Below are 18,821 nucleotides of genomic sequence, written 5' to 3' on the forward strand. Positions count from 1 at the left end.
TTTGAGTCCACTTGGGCTTCAAAATCCATTTCAAAATGGGCCAAGGATCTTCGGCGAGGTATCCTGGACGGGGCGCCTCCCGTACAATTAGCGGAACTTGCCAACCAGATTTCCCACGCTGGTGAATACCTCGTTTCCGCCTCCCTGGATGTCGCGTCTTGTGCGGCTCAAGCTTCCAGCAATGCCGTTGCCATCCGCCGGACCGTTTGGCTTAAGGCCTGGCAGGCGGACTTGTCCTCCAAAAAGTCCCTTACTAGTCTGCCCTTCCAGGGCTCTCGCCTCTTTGGTTCCCAGCTGGACCAAATAATTAAGGACGCCACCGGGGGTACAAGTTCTCTTCTCCCCCAGGCTAAGCCTCGTCGCCCTCCTCCTAGACGACAGTTTCGTTCTTTTCAGCCTTTTCGTCGCTTCGCTGCGTCAAACTCCTTTTCCCAGCAGCAACAGAGGCCACAGGCACGTCAAGAGAAGAAGGCGGTGTCCTTTAGGCCCACTCCGTCCTGGCGTCCTCGTTTCTCCCAGGGTAGATCCTCCAGGCCCAGGACTGGAAGATCCACCTCGGCATGACTCTCGGCAAGACTCCAGCCCAACTCCCAGATTGGGCGGCCGTCTTCTCCTTTTCAGGGACGTCTGGATTTCTGCAGTAGAGGATGCATGGGTCAGGGAAGTTGTATCCTCCGGATACAAAATAGAGTTCGCTTCCCGACCTCGGGATCGTTTCTTCCAATCCCGTCCTCCAAGAGACCCCGCTCTAGTTCCGGGCTTCTTCTCAGCCATCGCTTCTCTGCTCAAATCCGGGGTAATCTGTTGTGAATTCTGTGGCTGAATTCACTCCTGTGGTCACAAGTGGTATTGCAGCCTCTGGGCTTCCTCCCTCAGGTGTTTTGGTGAGCTCGTTGGCTGCCTTGCTATTTAACTCCACCTGAGTCTGTCTTCCTTGCTCCTTGTCAATGTTCCAGTGTTGGATCTGAGCTACTGCATCTTTCCTGTGGCCTGCTGCTCTGCTAGATAAGTGTTACTTTGTTTTTGTTTCCGTTTTTTCTGTCCAGCTGTGTTATTCTCTTTTGCTGGAAGCTCTGAGACGCAAAGGGTGCACCGCCGTGCCGTTAGTTCGGCACGGTGGGTCTTTTTGCCCCCCTTTGCGTGGTTCTGCTTTAGGGTTTTTTGTAGACTGCATAGTTCTCTTTGCTATCCTCGCTCTGTCTAGAATATCGGGCCTCACTTTGCTGAATCTATTTCATTCCTACGTTTTGTCTTTTCATCTTGCTAACAGTCATTATATGTGGGGGCTGCCTATTCCTTTGGGGTATTTCTCTGAGGCAAGTCAGGCTTGTATTTCTATCTTCAGGCTAGTCAGCTCCTCAGGCAGTGCCGAGTTGCATAGGTAGTGTTAGGCGCAATCCACTGCTGCTTTTAGTTGTGTGAGGATAGGTTCAGGTATTGCAGTCTGCAGAGATTCCAGGTCTCAGAGCTTGTTCTATTGTTTTTGGGTTATTGCCATATCACTGTATGTGCGCTGATTACTGCACACTGTGTTGCCTGATAGCACAGCATAACAGTAATCGTTCCCGTCCCAGAAAAAGAACGCTTCACGGGTTTCTACTCGAATCTTTTTGTGGTACCGAAAAAAGACGGCAAAGTTCGTCCCATTCTGGACCTCAAATTGCTGAACAGGAGGGTTCGCCTGAGACACTTCAGGATGGAATCCCTTCGTTCAGTAATTGCTTCCATGGAGGCTCAGGAGTTTCTATGCTCAATAGATATAGATATTTCCCGGACATCACCGTTTCCTGCGCTTCGCAGTGCAACGAGATCATTTTCAGTTCGTTGCCCTGCCGTTCGGTCTCGCAACCGCGCCAAGAGTGTTCACGAAGATCATGGCGGCGCTGATGGCCATCTTGAGAGTCAGAGGCTTGGTCCTATTTCCATATCTCGACGACATCCTCATCAAGGCTCCGTCCTTCGCTCAGGCCCACGAAAGCCTGTCCATTGTTCTCGACACCTTAGCCCGTTTCGGGTGGCTGGTAAACCGGAAGAAGTCCTGCCTTATTCCTTCTCAGTGCATCATCTTTCTGGGCATGCTTTTCGACACTCGTCAGAGCAGAGTCTTCCTTCCCAAAGACAAGAGATCCACTCTTTGTCGGGACATACGCTTGCTCCAGGGTCCTCGACCTCCCTCCCTCCGTTCGGCCATGAAGGTTCTGGGGAGGATGGTAGCTACATTGGAAGCGATTCCCTTCGCCCAATTCCATTCGCGACCCCTTCAGCAAGCCATTCTGTTTCAGTGGGACAGGTCGGTCTTCTCCCTGGATCGACCGATCAAACTCTCCTTTCGGGTCAGGCGGTCTCTCAACTGGTGGCTGACGTCACCTCTCATCTCCCAGGGCAGGTCCTTCCTTCCGGTTCACTGGCAGGTGGTGACAACGGACGCCAGCCTGATCGGCTGGGGTGCGGTTTTTCGCCACCTGACGGTTCAGGGCCGTTGGTCACCGCAGGAGTCATCTCTGCCGATCAACGTCCTCGAAATTCGGGCCATCTTTCTGTCCCTCCGCCACTGGGAAAGGATCCTCAGGGGCCTTCCAGTCCGGATCCAGACGGACAACGCCTCGGCTGTGGCATATGTCAATCATCAGGGGGGGACTCGGAGCTCCTTGGCCCTTGCCGAGGTATTCAAGATCCTCCTTTGGGCAGAGGCAACGGTTCCGGTGATATCCGCGGTGCATATCCCCGGCGTGGAAAACTGGGCCGCCGACTTCCTCAGCCGCGAGGGCCTCGCGGCAGGGGAATGGTCCTTGCATCCGGAGGTCTTCCATCAGATTTGTCTTCGATGGGGAGCTCCGGATGTGGATCTCACGGCGTCCCGAGTCAACAGGAAGATTCCGCAGTTCGTCTCCAGGTCCCGCGATCCTCTCGCAGTGGGCGTCGATGCTCTGGCCATTCCTTGGTCACAGTTCGAGCTGCCCTACCTGTTTCCACCCCTTCCATTACTTCCCAAACTGTTGAAGAAGATCAAAGCGGAAGGGGTGCCGGTCATCCTGATCGCCCCGGATTGGCCCAGGAGAGCTTGGTTCGCGGAGCTCGTCAACCTTCTCGCGGACGCTCCCTGGCGCCTTCCAGACAGGCCCGATCTGCTGTCCCAGGGTCCGATCTGCCACCCGAATTCTCGGTCGCTCAGTTTAACGGCGTGGCTGTTGAGACCGCGGTTCTAAGAGCGTCCGGCCTTTCGGACCGGGTGATTCACACCATGATTCAGGCTCGGAAGCCTTCGTCTTCCAGGATCTACTACCGCACCTGGAAGGCCTACTTCCGTTGGTGCGAGTCCAACCGCGTTCCGCCTATGGTTTTTTCCCTGCCTTCTCTTTTGGCCTTCCTTCAGGCAGGACTGGATTCGGGCCTGGCTCTTAGTTCCCTGAAGGGTCAGGTCTCTGCGCTTTCCATCCTCTTTCAGAAGACCTTGGCCTCTCGGCCACAGGTTAAGACCTTCTTTCAGGGGGTAGCCCACGCCGTCCCGCCGTACAGGGCCCCTGTGGAGGCATGGGACCTAAACCTGGTACTGGACGTTCTGAAGGTTTCTCCCTTTGAACCTCTTAGTGAGATTTCTCTATCAGTTTTATCATGGAAGGTAGCCTTTCTTGTGGCCATCACGTCCATTCGCCGCGTTTCCGAGCTGGCAGCCCTGTCTTGCCGTCCTCCGTTTTTGGTCATTCACCAGGACAAGGTGGTCTTCCGGCCCCCACCTTCTTTTCTTCCTAAGGTGGTTTCCACCTCAACGAGGACATCGTTCTACCTTCCTTTTGTCCAGCTCCGACTCATCCTCTGGAGCGATCGTTGAACAAGCTGGACCTTGTCAGGGCTGTGAGGATCTATCTGGACAGAACGTCCACTTTCCGGAAGACGGATTCCTTTTTCGTCATTCCTGATGGCACGCGCAGAGGCCAGCCGGCTTCTAAAGCGACTATTGCTCGATGGATCAGAATGGCAATTTTGGAGGCTTACCGGGTCAAGAACAGAGTGCCCCCTCCTGGGATTAAGGCTCACTCTACCCGGGCAGTCGGCGCCTCCTGGGCGGTGCACCACAGGGCTTCCGCCCTACAGCTGTGCAAAGCGGCAACTTGGTCTTCCATCCACACGTTCGCCGAATTTTACAAGGTCCATACCTACGCATCGGCGGACGCCAGCCTAGGCAGAAGGATCCTGCAGGCGGCAGTGGTGAGTCCTCTGACCTGATGGAAGTCTGTTTTTCCCGCCCTTGGGACTGCTTTGGGATGTCCCATGGTTCCTGTGTCCCCCAATGAGAGGCGATAAAGAAAACAGGATTTTTGGTTGCTTACCGTAAAATCTGTTTCTTGAAGCCTCCATTGGGGGACACAGCTCCCTCCCAATGTTTTTGTTATATGTTCTCTGACTGTTCTCACGTTTACAGTTCTCAAGTTTGTGGTTATGGTTTTTCAACCTTGTTTTTTCTCCTACTGCTTTCTCACTAACTGAAGAGTTTAATGCCAGTCGGTGGGGTGTACACTGCAGAGGAGGAGCTAACTTTTTTATTTGCATAGTGTCAGCCTCCTAGTGGCAGCAGCATACACCCATGGTTCCTGTGTCCCCCAATGGAGGCTTCAAGAAACAGATTTTACGGTAAGCAACCAAAAATCCTGTTTTTCACCATGTTTCCCAATGTTTCACCCTTATTTTAGGCTACTAACCCCTTGCTGATATGATGGATTGGTTTTTCGTATTGTATTTTTGCCTGCAGATGATTGCTGTTTTATTCAGCCATCATCTGCCTCTAACAACATCGAGTGGAGTCAATCTGTGACAGTGGCGTTTACAGCACATGACTTGGGTGGGAAAAACAAAAGCATAATCTGAAAAATTGGTCAGAAAAAGCTTAAAATGTCACTTGGGTTTTAAGCTTTGTCTCCTAGTATCTAATCACTGTAAACCTTGTGATGGAAACATTGTGAAATCTAACTTGAGCTATACAATTGTATGTGCAACCAGACATATAGGGAATGTGAATTTTTCCTTTTTTTTTGTTGTTGTTTTTTTAAACAGCGTCAGAAGTTACGAGAGATGATTTTGAGACAGCAACAAAATAAGAATTCTATCCGACAAGAGAAACCAGTAGATCCATTACAGATGAACCAGGGTGGACATCCCTCACAGTGGCAAGACAACGCCCATCGACAGCACGAAATCTTTAACAGACCTCCACCTCCTTACCCTGGCAACATTCGCGCTGCACTTGGCCCCAAAGGAAACCCACGATTTCCTGTTTTTGTCAAAGAGCAACATACTCAATTTGCTGTGAATGGCCAGTTCACTAGACCACAGTTTCCTGGCGACATGGCTAATATGGCTATGAGACCACACACTGGAAATAGGTGCGTTACGTACTTGATTTTCACTGTACCTGGTTGTCTGGTATATGTAAATGGCCACTTTGTGAAATTATTTTCATGTATTTGTGGTTATTCTTGAAGATTTCACTAGCCAAATGTGGATAATATAAAGAAATAGCAAATTTACTAATTTGGAGCAAATTCCGAATGCCCTTTGGCTCACACCACTCCTTTGCTGTGGCTCAGTATATTGGTCATGAAGTAGCAGCAGTTACTACTCAGTAGTTTTACACTAACTTTGTATATAGTACATTTTCTTATTTAGTGTTTTGAAAAATATTCAGTAAATCTTGCTTTTTTTCATTTCAGGTTTGTGTATGCCATACCAGGACCTGGTCCTGTGCCCAGTCATGAGCGTTTTTTGGGTCCTCCATTACAAATGCAAGGTCCAGGGATTCCACAGCAGATGAGGAGGGATATGTCAATTGAACTGACTAGACCGTTAAGTAATGCACCGATCGCAAATTCAGCTGGAATGGCACCACATTTCTCGCACCAGGGAATGCAGCTTCAACAGCATAATATATCGGGTCAGCCATATATTGAACTTCGTCACAGGCCTCCAGACGGAAGGCCAAGGATTCTCTTCGGGCCATCTCATAATCTAATGGAACAACCTATGCCACATCAGAGGCAAATGGGCTTTTTCCCTAGACCAGAATTTCAAGGCCCAAGGTTGATGGATCAAGTCCGTGCTCATCATCCTGGTTTTTCTAATCAAGTGCCTCATGGTTTAGAACAATTGATGACTCTGCAAAATCCGCATGCCATGATGCACGATATTGAGCACCCGTTAATGACCGAGAACTATTTGCAAACTCAATTGTCTATTGAGACCTCAAACAAGGGTTCGAGTCATAATTCAGCACCGAGTGAGTTGGAAGAAAAACTTGACCCTGATGATCCTTCTGTAAAAGACCTTGATGTAAAAGATTTAGATGGAGTTGAGGTTAAGGATTTAGACGATGATGATCTTGAAAACATAAATCTGGATCCAGATGATGCAAAAGGTGTTGAACTAGATGGCTTAGATACTCTGGAAGCAAATGATCCTCAACTCGATGACTTGTTGCGCTCGGGTAAGTTTGACATAATCGCTTATACGGATCCAGATCTTGATCTCGGAGACAAAAAAGACATGTTTAACGAAGACCTGGATTTTAATGTTCCGATTGATGAAAAGTTGGAGCTTCCATGCAAAACTGTAGAAGCCAGTGAAGAAAGTCCCAAGGCTGCATCTGATCCTATTCCCGAGACTATGGCTGATGTTACTAATGAAACAAGCACAGATGGAGCATCACCAAAGACAAAGACGCCGGATGTTAAATCTGAGCCAACTATGGAGGCCTCTGTGACTCAACAACTAGAAGAGGATATTTGCTCTGTACCATCCTGTAAGAGTGAACGGTCAGATAAAGGAGATAAGGAGAGTGCTCCTAATTCTGTGCAGCCTAATGACCCATCGCAGGTTCCTCCTCAAGATACGATCAACTCTTGTGGTGTACCAGAATCCTCACCGGCACTTGATAACCTGCTATCAAATGAGAACTCTGAACTAAATGATGTTGAAAAATTGGTTTCTCCATCAGGAGTCATGGCAGCTCCACCGCTAAATGTAATGCAGGCCATTCCACAAAATGTCATGACCTCTCCTAATCAAGTAGTGGATCACCCTCTATCTCAAGATATGGGACCAAGACTTAAACATGGGTTTACCCAAGGATCACCATCAAACAGCGGTTTTCTGACTGCTCAGCAGGGAGCCAATAACTTTTCCCCAGGTGAAACATTAAATCAGACGTTGTCATGTTCAGGTGGCATCACTAATGCTCAGCAAGTAATGCTCCAACAGAGTCGTGAGAGACCTCTTCTACTGGAGGAGCAGCCTTTATTACTGCAAGATCTTCTAGATCAAGAAAGACAAGAACAGCAGCAACAGAGGCAGATGCAAGCGATGATCCGACAACGCTCCGAGCCTTTTTTTCCAAATATTGGTAAGTAGGCTTTGATCAAAGTACAGCTTCCTTCATTCTTTTTATGTTTGTTATATAATTGTTGCCACTGTACTTTACAAATTTCTTGGTGATGTTCTCTTTCTGTTGAGTACTTATTAATATGAGGTAATTAAAGAAAGACCAAAAAATTAGCTTTTTAAAAAGGATTTGTACTTCTGGCTGTGTTATACTTGGCTTCTGTCTCCAAAAGCAATGACCCGAGCTAGCTCCAACCGTTGCTGTCAACCCCATAAATGCCGCTGACAGTTACATTTAAGAGGATTGTCCACCACTGACCGCCCCATGCTTTAACAGTTCAGGACTGCAGTCTAGTGATTCCCAGCAGGTGACCTACTATTGTATTGTCACATGACCACTGCAGCCAGTCAGCTGCCACTGTTTGTCTGCAGCTCATCAATATTCCATCAGTGCAAATGTCAGCTCTGACGATACAGAGGCTGCAGCCAACCAGCGGCCTCTGATTTAGCTGCAGTAGACGGACGTTGATGCAACGTGGAAGGAGATCGTGCACATTGAATTGATTAAGCTGGGGTTGTGCACTAGTGAACCACACCTTTAATGATTGTGATCCGGTTGGCGCTCTTGATGCCCATGACCCACTCACAGGCCATAAATAGGTTCCCATGTCTGCTGGGAGCCTGCTATCTCGGTACTTGTGAAGCCTCAGGCTGAGCTTCATAGGAGACAATCACTCCCTCTATGGACTGCAATATTGTGGTATTGCATGATATAGAATATAGAAATTAAACAATTGAAGATTCAAGTTCCCTAAGGAACTAAAAATGAAAATGGTGTTTTTAAAAATATAAAAAAAATTAAATTATACAATTTTGAATCACCCCTTTTCGTTGTAAAAGAAAGGAAACAAAGGCACAAAAATTAAAAATTGCCTCGGAGGGAAGGGGTTCCATTTTTCCATTTAACTTTTCTTTAGTGGGTACAACATTCCTTCCGCTTCGACTCTCCAATTGTTGCTTTTTATTTTTATCATAAAAGGAGGTTTAGGCCGAGTTTAGACTGCCCTAGTTTGGGTTCACACTGAGTTTACAGCAGCCCGTTCAACACATACGGTAACGGGCTGCTGTAAACGTAAGTATTGCAGCACGCTAGCGCAGATAGAGCATCTGCTAGGTCTATCTGCGATAGCAGTGACGGACCCGGAAACTCTGCAGCTTGCATCTCCGGGTCCGTCACTCAATGACGGCACATTCCTAGCGATGTGTCCAACATTGGAGTTAATGGCGGCCTTAACAGACTACGTTACACCGCGTTTATGCCGCAATGTGAACCCAGCCTTAGTAAAAATTGAGCCAGTCACGTCCGCTGCTCCGTTTGATCGTGGCTGCCAATCTTCTTACATCCATGTAGCAAATATTCCTTCTTAGTAGTTCACATGTTCTTGTGTTTTGTCCATTTCAGATTTTGATGCCATCACTGATCCTATAATGAAGGCAAAAATGGTCGCTCTGAAAGGCATCAATAAAGTCATGGTAAACAACATGGGAATGCCACCAATGGTGATGAACCGGTAAGTCTGTGATTCATTTACATGCAAATATTATGTTTTGAAAATATACTAACATAGAGAACAGAGCGCTGTGTTCAGCTGTCTCCATCAATCTTATAGTCCTGGTCATCAGCAGCTTATCACCAATGGATAGGCAATGAGAAGTGATGAGCGAATATACTCGTTACTCGAGATTTCCCGAGCACGCTCAGGTGTCCTCCGAGTATTTTTTAGTGCTCGGAGATTTAGTTTTTCTTGCCGCAGCTGAATGATTTACATCTGTTGGCCAATATAAGTACATGTGGGGGTTGCCTGGTTGCTAGGGAATCCCCACATGTACTTATGCTGGCTAACAGATGTAAATCATTCAGCTGCGGCAATAAAAACTAAATTTCCGAGCACTAAAAAATACTCGGAGGACAGCCGAGCGTGCTTGGGAAATCGCGAGTAACGAGTAAATCTGCTCATCACTAGCAATGAGTTCTTATAGTTGGCAAATGCCTTTTAATAGCTAAACTGCTGCAAATATGCTTCCATTACCTAATGAAGAAAATAAAAAATACCCTTTTCATTAAAGGGAGCCTGTCAGCAGGATTGTGCACAGTAACCTACAGTGTCAGGTCGGCGCCGTTATTCTGAATAAAATGATACCTTGGTTGATGAAATCCGTCTTGTGGTTGTTTCATCTTTATTTCTCCTTCGCCTCATTGGGGGACACAGACCATGCGTGTATGCTGCTGCCACTAGGAGGCTGACACTAAGTGATACAAAGAAAGTTCTCTCCTCCCCTGCAGTATACACCCTCCTGCTGGCTCTCAGATAACCAGTTCTTTCTTAGTGTCTGTAGGAGGCACACGGACCGGTCTGCTTTTCAGACCCAAAACTCTATTTTATTTTTACCTTTTACATTTTTTATTTTAGATTTTATTTTTTCCACGGATGAAAGGGGCGACGGATCTTTTCAAGGTTCCGATCTCCTGAACCATCAACAGGCGAGCACGGAGAGTGTCGCCTCTCTGTATCCTCTCCTATGACAGGGGATGCCAAACCTGGGCTGATTCTTAGGGGTGACGAGTCCCTGCAAGGGCACCGATCTCCCCGCATCCTGAACGGACGAGCACATGGAGTGTCGCCTCCACATACCCTCTTCCCCAGCCAGGCCTAATGCCGGACAACTGGCCCTGTCCACCCGGGGACTGAACTCTATGGATGTACAAAGGCCCCTCTCTATGGTGTCCGAGCAGCTCCCACTGTCCCACCACTGTTAAAGCGGATGACACAAGGAGGGTCGGACAGTTCCTCTCCAGCTCCCTAGCAAAGGGATGGTCGATTGAGGCTTACACCTTTTATCCCTGCACTGTCCACACTGCAAAACCTGACCTGCAGCAGAACAGTAGAGTGCGCGCGCTTCCGTCGGCGCTGAAACCTAGTCATCGCGGCGGCTCCATGCCCGGACGCGCACCGATGGTGAATGGATCCAGTCAGCTGTGGCCTCTGCACTGAGATATTCACATGCTGACATGCAGCCTCCGCTTCCCTGTGGCCCACCTCCCTGAGGTAACGCTCCGGCTGGCTGCAAAAATTTAGCCCCTGGCTTCGGACGATGTGTAGGCCGCAGACGAATGGGGCGACGGATCCTTTCAAGGTTCCAATCTCCCCGAACCATCAACAGGCTAGCACGGAGAGTGTCGCCTCTCCGTATCCTCTCCTGCGACGTGGGATGCCAGACCTGGGCTGATTCTTAGGGGCGATGGGTCCCTTCAGGGATACCGATCTCTCCCGGAAGCCGCACCCGCACTATGGCGCACTAAGGCGGCTCCACCTGCTTTTCTGGCGCTTCTCGCCTGTCACGGGAACGCTCAATTTTCTCGGCCACTACAATGCCCCTCACTTCTACCGCCCGCCGAGTGCAGAAATTTAGGCCCTGGCTTGGGCCTATTCATGGAAGTCTCAAGGCTCCACCCACATCGTGTCTGTGGCTCCGCCCCCCGAATTGGCGTTTCTCGCTCTCTGCGAGATTTTACCACCTCTGCAACTCCCGGTGGCTGCCCTGGTCTTAAAGGCACATGACAAGTATGCCCTGGTCTTAAAGGCACATGACCAGTATGCCCTGGTCTTAAAGGCACATGACCTGTATGCCCTGGTCATAAAGGCACATGACCAGTATGCCCTGGTCATAAAGGCACATGACCAGTATGCCCTGGTCATAAAGGCACATGACCAGTATGCCCTGGTCTTAAAGGCACATGACCAGTATGCCCTGCTCTTACAGGCACATGAACAGTATGCCCTCCTCTTAAAGGCACAAGACCAATTCCCTGGCTTAACCCCTTCCCGACCTTTGACGCAGCGTATGCGTCATGAAAACCTGTGCCATTCCGACCTGTGACGCAGCATATGCGTCATGGGCGGATTGGGCTCCTGCAGGCCGGGTGAAAGGTTTAACTGTAATTTCACCTGGCCTGCAGGGACAGGGAGAGTTGTACTTTAGCCCAGGGGGCGCGGCTCAGAGCGATAGTAATATTCTACCAATGAAAATTGGTGAAGTATTAGAATCCAGCCATGGCCGATGCTGCAATAGCATCAGCCATGGCTGGAGATCACGATGTGCCACCGCCACCGATCACCTCCCCTCTGTCATGTCATTTCCTGTCCTCCGCTCCCCTCCGTCCTCCTGTCCGCTCCCCCCGCTGTCCGGATCCCATACCCCCTCCACCCCCCCCCCGCTGTCCGGTTCTATCACAGCGATCAAAATAAAAAAAATAATAAACCCCCCCTTTATCACCCCCATAGGTAGGGACAAAAATAAAATAAAGATTTTTTTTTCCTTTGATCCGTTAGGGTTAGTTCACACTGCGTCTAAGCAGTCCGTTAGACGGACTACGTTACACCATGGCATAAACGCGGTGTAACGTAGTCCGTTATGGCCGCCATTGACAGCAATGTCGGACGCATCACTAGCGCACGCCCACAATGGGTGTATGCTAGGGATGTGCCGTCATTGAGTGATGGACCCGGAGACGCGGGCTGCAGCGTTTCCGGGTCCGTCACTGCTAACGCAGATAGAGCTGGCAGATGCTCTATCTGCGCTAGCGCGATGTAAACGTCGGCACTTGCGCTAGCAGCAGCCCGTTAGCGTATGTGCTGAACGGGCTGCTGCTAGCGCAATGTGAACCTGGCCTTAGGGTTTGGGTTACGGCTAGAATTAGGGTTAGAACTAGGGTTAGGGTTAGAATTAGGCTTTGTGCACACGGTGCGGATTTGGCTGCGGATCTGCAGCAGATTTGGCTGCGGATCCGCAGCGGATTGGCCGCTGCGGATTCGTAGCAGTTTTCCATCAGGTTTACAGTACCATGTAAACCTATGGAAAACCAAATCCGCTGTGCCCATGGTGCGGAAAATACCACGCGGAAACGCTGTGTGGTATTTTCCGCAGCATGTCAATTCTTTGTGCGGATTCCGCAGCGTTTTACACCTGTTCCTCAATAGGAATCCACAGGTGAAATCCGCACAAAAAACACTGGAAATCCCCGGTAAATCCGCAGGTAAAATGCAGTGCCTTTTACCTGCGGATTTTTCAAAAATGGTGCGGAAAAATCTCACACGAATCCTCAACGTGGGCACATAGCCTTAGGGTTAGAGTTGGAATTAGGGCTAGGGTTGGAAATAGGGTTAAGATTAGGCTGTGGTTATGGTTAGGGTTAGGGGTGTGTTGTGGTTAGGGTTGGGATTAGGGTTAGGGGTGTGTTGGGGTTAGGGTTGTGGTTAGGGGTGTGTTGGGGTTAGGGTTGTGATTAGGGTTATGGCTAGAGTTGGGATTAGGGATAGGAGTGTGTTGGGGTTAGTGTTGGAGTTAGAATTGAGGGGTTTCCACTGTTTAGGCACATCAGGGGTCTCCAAACGCAACATGGCGCCACCATTGATTCCAGTCAATCTTGCATTCAAAAACCAAACAGTGGTTTACCCCCACATATGGGGTACCAGCATACTCAGGACAAACTGGGCAACAATTATTGGGGTCCAATTTCTCCTGTTACTCTTGTGAAAATAAAAAATTGCTTGCTTAAAACATCATTTTTGAGAAAAGAAACGTGATTTTTTATTTTCATGGCTGTGCGTTGTAAACTTCTGTGAAGCACTTGGGGGTTCAAAGTGCTCACCACATATCTAGATAAGTTCATTGGGGGCATCTAGTTTCCATAGAGGGGTCACTTGTGGGGGGTTTCTACTGTTTAGGCACCTCAGGGGCTCTGCAAACGCAACGTGACGCCCGCAGACCATTCCATCAAAGTCTGCATTTCAAAAGTCACTACTTCCCTTCCAAGCCCCGACGTGTGCCCAAACAGTGGTTCCCCCCACATATAGGGTATCAGCGTACTCAGGACAAACTGGACAACAACTTTTGGGGTCCAATTTCTCCTGTTACTCTTGTGAAAATAAAAAAATTGTGGGCTAAAAAATAATTTTTGAGGAAAGAAAAATGATTTATGATTTTCATGGCTCTGCGTTATAAACTTCTGTGAAGCACTTGAGGGTTTAAAGTGGTCACCACACATCTAGATTAGTTCCTTGGGAGGTCTAGTTTCCAAAATGGGGTCACATGTGGGGAAGGCACACAGGGGCTCTCCAAACGCGACATGGTGTCAGCAAATGATTGGAGCTAATTTTTCATTCAAAAAGTCAAATGGCGCTCCTTCCCTTCTGAGCCCTGTCGTGCGCCCAAACAGTGGTTCCCCCCCACATATGGGGTACTCAGGACAAATTTTCTCTTTTTACCCTTGGGAAAATAAAAAAATTGTTGCTAAAACATCATTTTTGTGACTAAAAAGTTGAATGTTCATTTTTTCCTTCCATGTTGCTTCTGCTGCTGTGAAGCACCTGAAGGGTTAATAAACTTCTTGAATGTGGTTTTGAGCACCTTAAGGGGTGCATTTTTTAGAATGCTGTCACTTTTGGGTATTTTCAGCCATATAGACCCCTCAAACTGACTTCAAATGTGAGGTGGTCCCTAAAAAAAATGGTTTTGTAAATTTTGCTGTAAAAATGAGAAATCGCTGGTCAAATTTTAACCCTTATAACTTCCTAGCAAAAAAGAATTTTGGTTCCAAAATTGTGCTGATGTAAAGTAGACATGTGGGTAATATTATTTATTAACTATTTTGTGTCACATAACTCTCTCGATTAACAGAATAAAAATTAAAAATTTGAAAATTGCAAAATTTACAAAATTTTAGCCAAATTTCCATTTTTTTCACAAATAAACGCAAAAATTATCGACCTAAATTTACCACTAGCATGAAGCCCAATATGTCACAAAAAACAATCTCAGAACCGCTAGGATCCATTGAAGCATTCCTGAGTTATTACCTCATAAAGGGACACTGGTCAGAATTACAAAAAAACGGCCAGGTCTTTAAGGTCAAAATATGCTGGGTCATGAAGGGGTTAATGGCACACGACCAGTATTCCCTAGTCTTAAAGGCGCGCGACCAATATTGCCTGGTCTTAAAGGCACACGACCAGTATTCACTGGTCTTAAGGGCACATGATCAATCCGATGCCTGTCACCCTAAATGAGCTCAGAAGCCCCCTCCGCCGCTGATCCCAGTTTATCCCAGAGTACCTAGTCCCCCTTTGTCACTAACCGCAATCCATGGTTTCTCTGACCAAGAGATTGAATTCCTTCGTGAACCCTCTGTGGCTCAGAGTGATCGCAGGACCGATATACATGGTCCCTCTCCGACATGGGATCCGTCGGCTAGCAGGGGCCGCAAGTATTCTAGAAACGTACAAGCGTCAAGAAACGTACAGGCATCTAGAAAACGGAAGTTTCATTTCCTGATCTCTCTCCCCAATGATTTGCTGACAACAAGGCTCTGAATATGGATCGGATATTGCCTTGGATTGCCAGAGCTTCAGAAAAGGATGGACTCCCCTATTTATATCATCAACCAAATTGACGAGCGATTCACTGGACAGAAGCCTCTACGTGGGATGCCATACCTGGTCTGATTTTTAAGGGCGACAGGTCCTTTAAAAAGCACTGATCTCCCCACACCATCAACAGACGAGCACATGGAGTGTTGACTCCATGTATCCTCTTCTGCATCCAGGCCTAACGCCGGACACCCTGCCCTGTCCACCCGGGGACCTTAACTCTGGGGATGTACAGAGGCACCCCTTTTTGGCGTCCGAGCACCCCCCTTTGCATCACCACTATTTAGCGGTTGCACTATGTTGCAAGAAGGCGGACGATTCCTCTTCACTTCCCTGTTAAGAGGATGGTGGATCGAGGGTTCCTAATTTTCTACTCAGCACCGTCAAGAGAGCGACGATGGCAAGAGATGGTTTTTTTCCTGACCTGCTGAATGCAGCCCCGCATTCTGCCACTTGGCAGACTAACCAGGTAGAATTTCTTGTGGTATACCTACCAGCATCCCTGCCCGATGTATCATCAATTAAAAATACCACGGCCTGTCGGCCAGCAAATCTTGTTCGTTCAGTCTTGTGGCTTCGGGTTCAGCGCTCTACCCTTCCTTAGCCGCCACATGTGTTGCTTGAGCAATAGTCTCCTGGTCAGAGACCTTAACTAATTCGATTCACACAAGTAACCTTTCCCCGAAGACAGTACAGCTGGCCAATCAAAACTTCTGAGCGGGAGACTAACAAGGGATCGTATTTTTTTCTACTGACCCAACCAGCAGTGGAAGGGTTGTCCAGGACAGTCTAGATCTAAGGGACCTTGGTTCCAAAAAGGGGGAATGAAAAGTACGACCAATCCTGGACCTCAAACTTCTAACAATCTTTAAGAAGGTCCTCCTTTTTCTGATGGAGTTCCTCCGCTCAGCCATTACTTCAACAGAAAAAAGTGGAGTTTCTGGCATCCATCGACATTCGGGATTCTTACCCTCACATTCCTATGTTCCCTCTCTACAATAATCCCTTCGCCTTTCTTTTCAAGTCACGACCTTGCCCTTCGGCCTGGCTACCGCACCCAGAGTGTTCGCAAGGGTCATGGCGGTTGTCATGTTCCTCTTGCACCCTAGAAGCATGGTCGTCCTGCCCTATTTGGTCGACTTTCTAGCCGCTCTTCCAGGACTACGCTGAGTCGTCTATATCACTTGCGATACCCTCTTACCTGGGCTGGCAGCTAAACTTAGACAAGTTTTCCTCATTTCCAGCCCAGCAGATCAATTTTGAGGATGATCCTGCACAACAAGGATGGTAATTCTCTCTCGAGCCAAGTTCGTGGCCCTTCAACAGGGAGCTTGCGCACTTGATCACTCATCCCCTCAGTTCATTCGATTCGCTAGGAGGGTTCTGAGGAAAAATGGTGACGACAATGGAAGCAGTTTCCTTTGCTCCCCTCGTTTTCATTAAGTCAATCAGGCTTTCAAAGGGTAATTTCTGAGCTCCTTCCTCATCCAGGGCCTTCTCCTAGTCCAATGGTTATTAGTGAATACCAATGCCAGTCTTCTCCCGATCATTGCTCTGGGGATCCGAACGGTACGGCTAATCCTACAGCAGGTCCATTGCCTTCAGGCGGGTTACCCCATCTGACTTCAATTGGATAATGCCATGGCTGTGCCATACGTCAATCATCTAGCAGGTACCCACAGTCAAGCGCAATGGTCGAAATACCGCACACTCTCTGATGGGCCGAGATCTATCTTTCGGTGATCTCGGCAGTACATATCCCTAGAGTGGAAGCAGGAAGGGCCCTGTGATCTTGGGAGACCCGCACTGACCATGTCAGGATTTCTCACTTGCGGTACTAGTATTTTTACTTCTTATTGCAACAAAACTGCAAATATGGACTTCCTCGCAGGGAGTCTTCACCTGTGGTTCTTCCCTACCGCATACCGTTAGATCTTTGGGACCTTAATGGTCCTGGGGATCTTGCAGTAGACTCCTTTTTTTGATCCGGACAGACTTTACTATCCGGGAAACGAAATGGGTTATCCATAATCTGGACGAAGTGAGTGCTCCGAGTAGGTACGTACCGAGGACGGCATCCTTCCGAAGGTTGGACACTTTATTTTGGCTTCCCGACGGTAAGAAGATGGCTTCCTGACGGTCACAGGAAGGGTTTAGCCTTTTCATCAGCCATGTTAGACTGGTGGATTCGTTTCACCATCCAGGAGTCCTTCCGTGCTAGATGTCAGCCTATTTCCTTGTCTGAGGGCTCTAGGCACCAGACGTCAGCAAGCACGACTGCAAGCTTGCGGATTCGTGCAGTCCGCATGCATTCTTGAAGCACTATAATTCCCACACTTCCACAGATGCGAGTCTGGGCAGGCGGACTCTGCAGGCCGCGGTGGTGCACTTGTAAGTAGCGGTTACACAGGGACTGATCTATTGTTGTCCCCACCCAGGGACTGCTTTGGGACGTCCCATGGTCTGTGTCCCCCAATGAGGCGAAGGAGAAACAAAGATTTTTGTGTACTCACCGTAAAATGATTTTCTCTGAGCCATTCATTGGGGGACACCGCTCCCACCCTGTTATTTGCGTGTGCTTGTTTTTATAATTTGACATGCTATACTCTCATATATAATATGACATGCTATACGCTCATATGTTATTGATCTCCTACTGCTTTTGCACCAAACTGGTTAGCTGAGAGCCAGCAGGAGGGTGTATACTGCAGGGGAGGAGCTAACTTTCTTTGTATCACTTAGTGTCAGCCTCCTAGTGGCAGCAGCATACACCCACGGTCTGTGTCCCCCAATGAATGGCTCGGAGAAAAGGATTTTACGGTGAGTACACAGAAATTTTCAGTTTTGAGTTTACGATATGCCCATGCTCCGGGGCGGCCTGTGGGGGAGGTCCTTTGTGGTGCTCTCATTAGCTATTCGTAATGCAGACTGCTGACTGGTCACTGATCCCTCACTGACCTGCCCCCTAGTTTACATAATGAATATATGTACATACTGCAAAAAAAAAAAAAAACACCTGCAGCCATGGCACCTGCGCTGCAGCATAATCGCATGTTTAATGTGTAGTTAACTATGCTCGAGGTTTTCCTGAGGAGTTAAAAAAAAAAAAAAAAAAACATCAATTTTAAAGTGGCGCCTGCGCAGTAACAGCTATCTGTGTATATAGAGGTGATCTGATAGCTGTTATTGTGCATGCACTGGCGGTGCCATCTTGCTAAAGCAGAAGAAAAATTCCTCCTCCAAGATGGCGCCATAGCGTAGTAGCAGCTATTAGCGATCGCCGAGAGCTGCTACTGCACAGACAGCGCCATCTTGGAGGAGGAAATATTTTTTTTATTCTCTAGCAAGATGGAGCCGCCAGTGCATGCACAATATTAGCTATCAGATCACCTCTATATGCACCATTAACTGCTGCTACTGTGCAGGTGTCATTTTAACCCCTTCCCGACCCATGACGCCACGTAGGCGTCATGAAAGTCGGTGCCATTCCGACCCATGACGCCTATGTGGCGTCATGGAAAGATCGCGTCCCTGCAGGCCGGGTGAAAGGGTTAACTCCCATTTCACCCGATCTGCAGGGACAGGGGGAGTGGTAGTTTAGCCCAGGGGGGGTGGCTTCACCCCCTCGTGGCTACGATCGCTCTGATTGGCTGTTGAAAGTGAAACTGCCAATCAGAGTGATTTGTAATATTTCACCTATTATAACGGGTGAAATATTACAATCCAGCCATGGCCGATGCTGAAATATCATCGGCCATGGCTGGAAATACTAATGTGCCCCCACCCCACCGATCGCCCCCCCAGCCCCCCGATCTGGCCGGTACACTGCTCCGGCTCCCCTCCGTCCAGTGCTCCGCTCCCCCCCCGTGCTCTTGTCCGCTCCCCCCGTGCTCCAATCACCCCCCCGTGCTCCGATCACCCCCCCTGCACTCCGATCCACCCCCCCCCCCCCCTGCGCTCCGATCC

The 18,821-nt window shown here is 48.6% G+C and overlaps 1 protein-coding gene across 7 annotated transcripts in view; it reads left to right on the forward strand.

The window, feature by feature from the left end:
* KMT2C (lysine methyltransferase 2C) overlaps window positions 1-18,821 on the forward strand; it is a 325,549-nt gene that overhangs the window by 232,697 nt on the left and 74,031 nt on the right. For all 7 annotated transcript variants that reach the window (XM_069729749.1, XM_069729752.1, XM_069729750.1 and 4 more), the window contains 3 exons: window positions 5,050-5,378; window positions 5,706-7,390; window positions 8,831-8,939. In XM_069729749.1, coding sequence (XP_069585850.1) covers window positions 5,050-5,378; window positions 5,706-7,390; window positions 8,831-8,939 — 2,123 coding nt within the window. The remainder of the gene's footprint in view (window positions 1-5,049; window positions 5,379-5,705; window positions 7,391-8,830; window positions 8,940-18,821) is intronic.

This window comes from Ranitomeya imitator, chromosome 6 (assembly GCF_032444005.1).
Source record: "Ranitomeya imitator isolate aRanImi1 chromosome 6, aRanImi1.pri, whole genome shotgun sequence".
Classification (NCBI taxonomy): domain Eukaryota; kingdom Metazoa; phylum Chordata; class Amphibia; order Anura; family Dendrobatidae; genus Ranitomeya; species Ranitomeya imitator.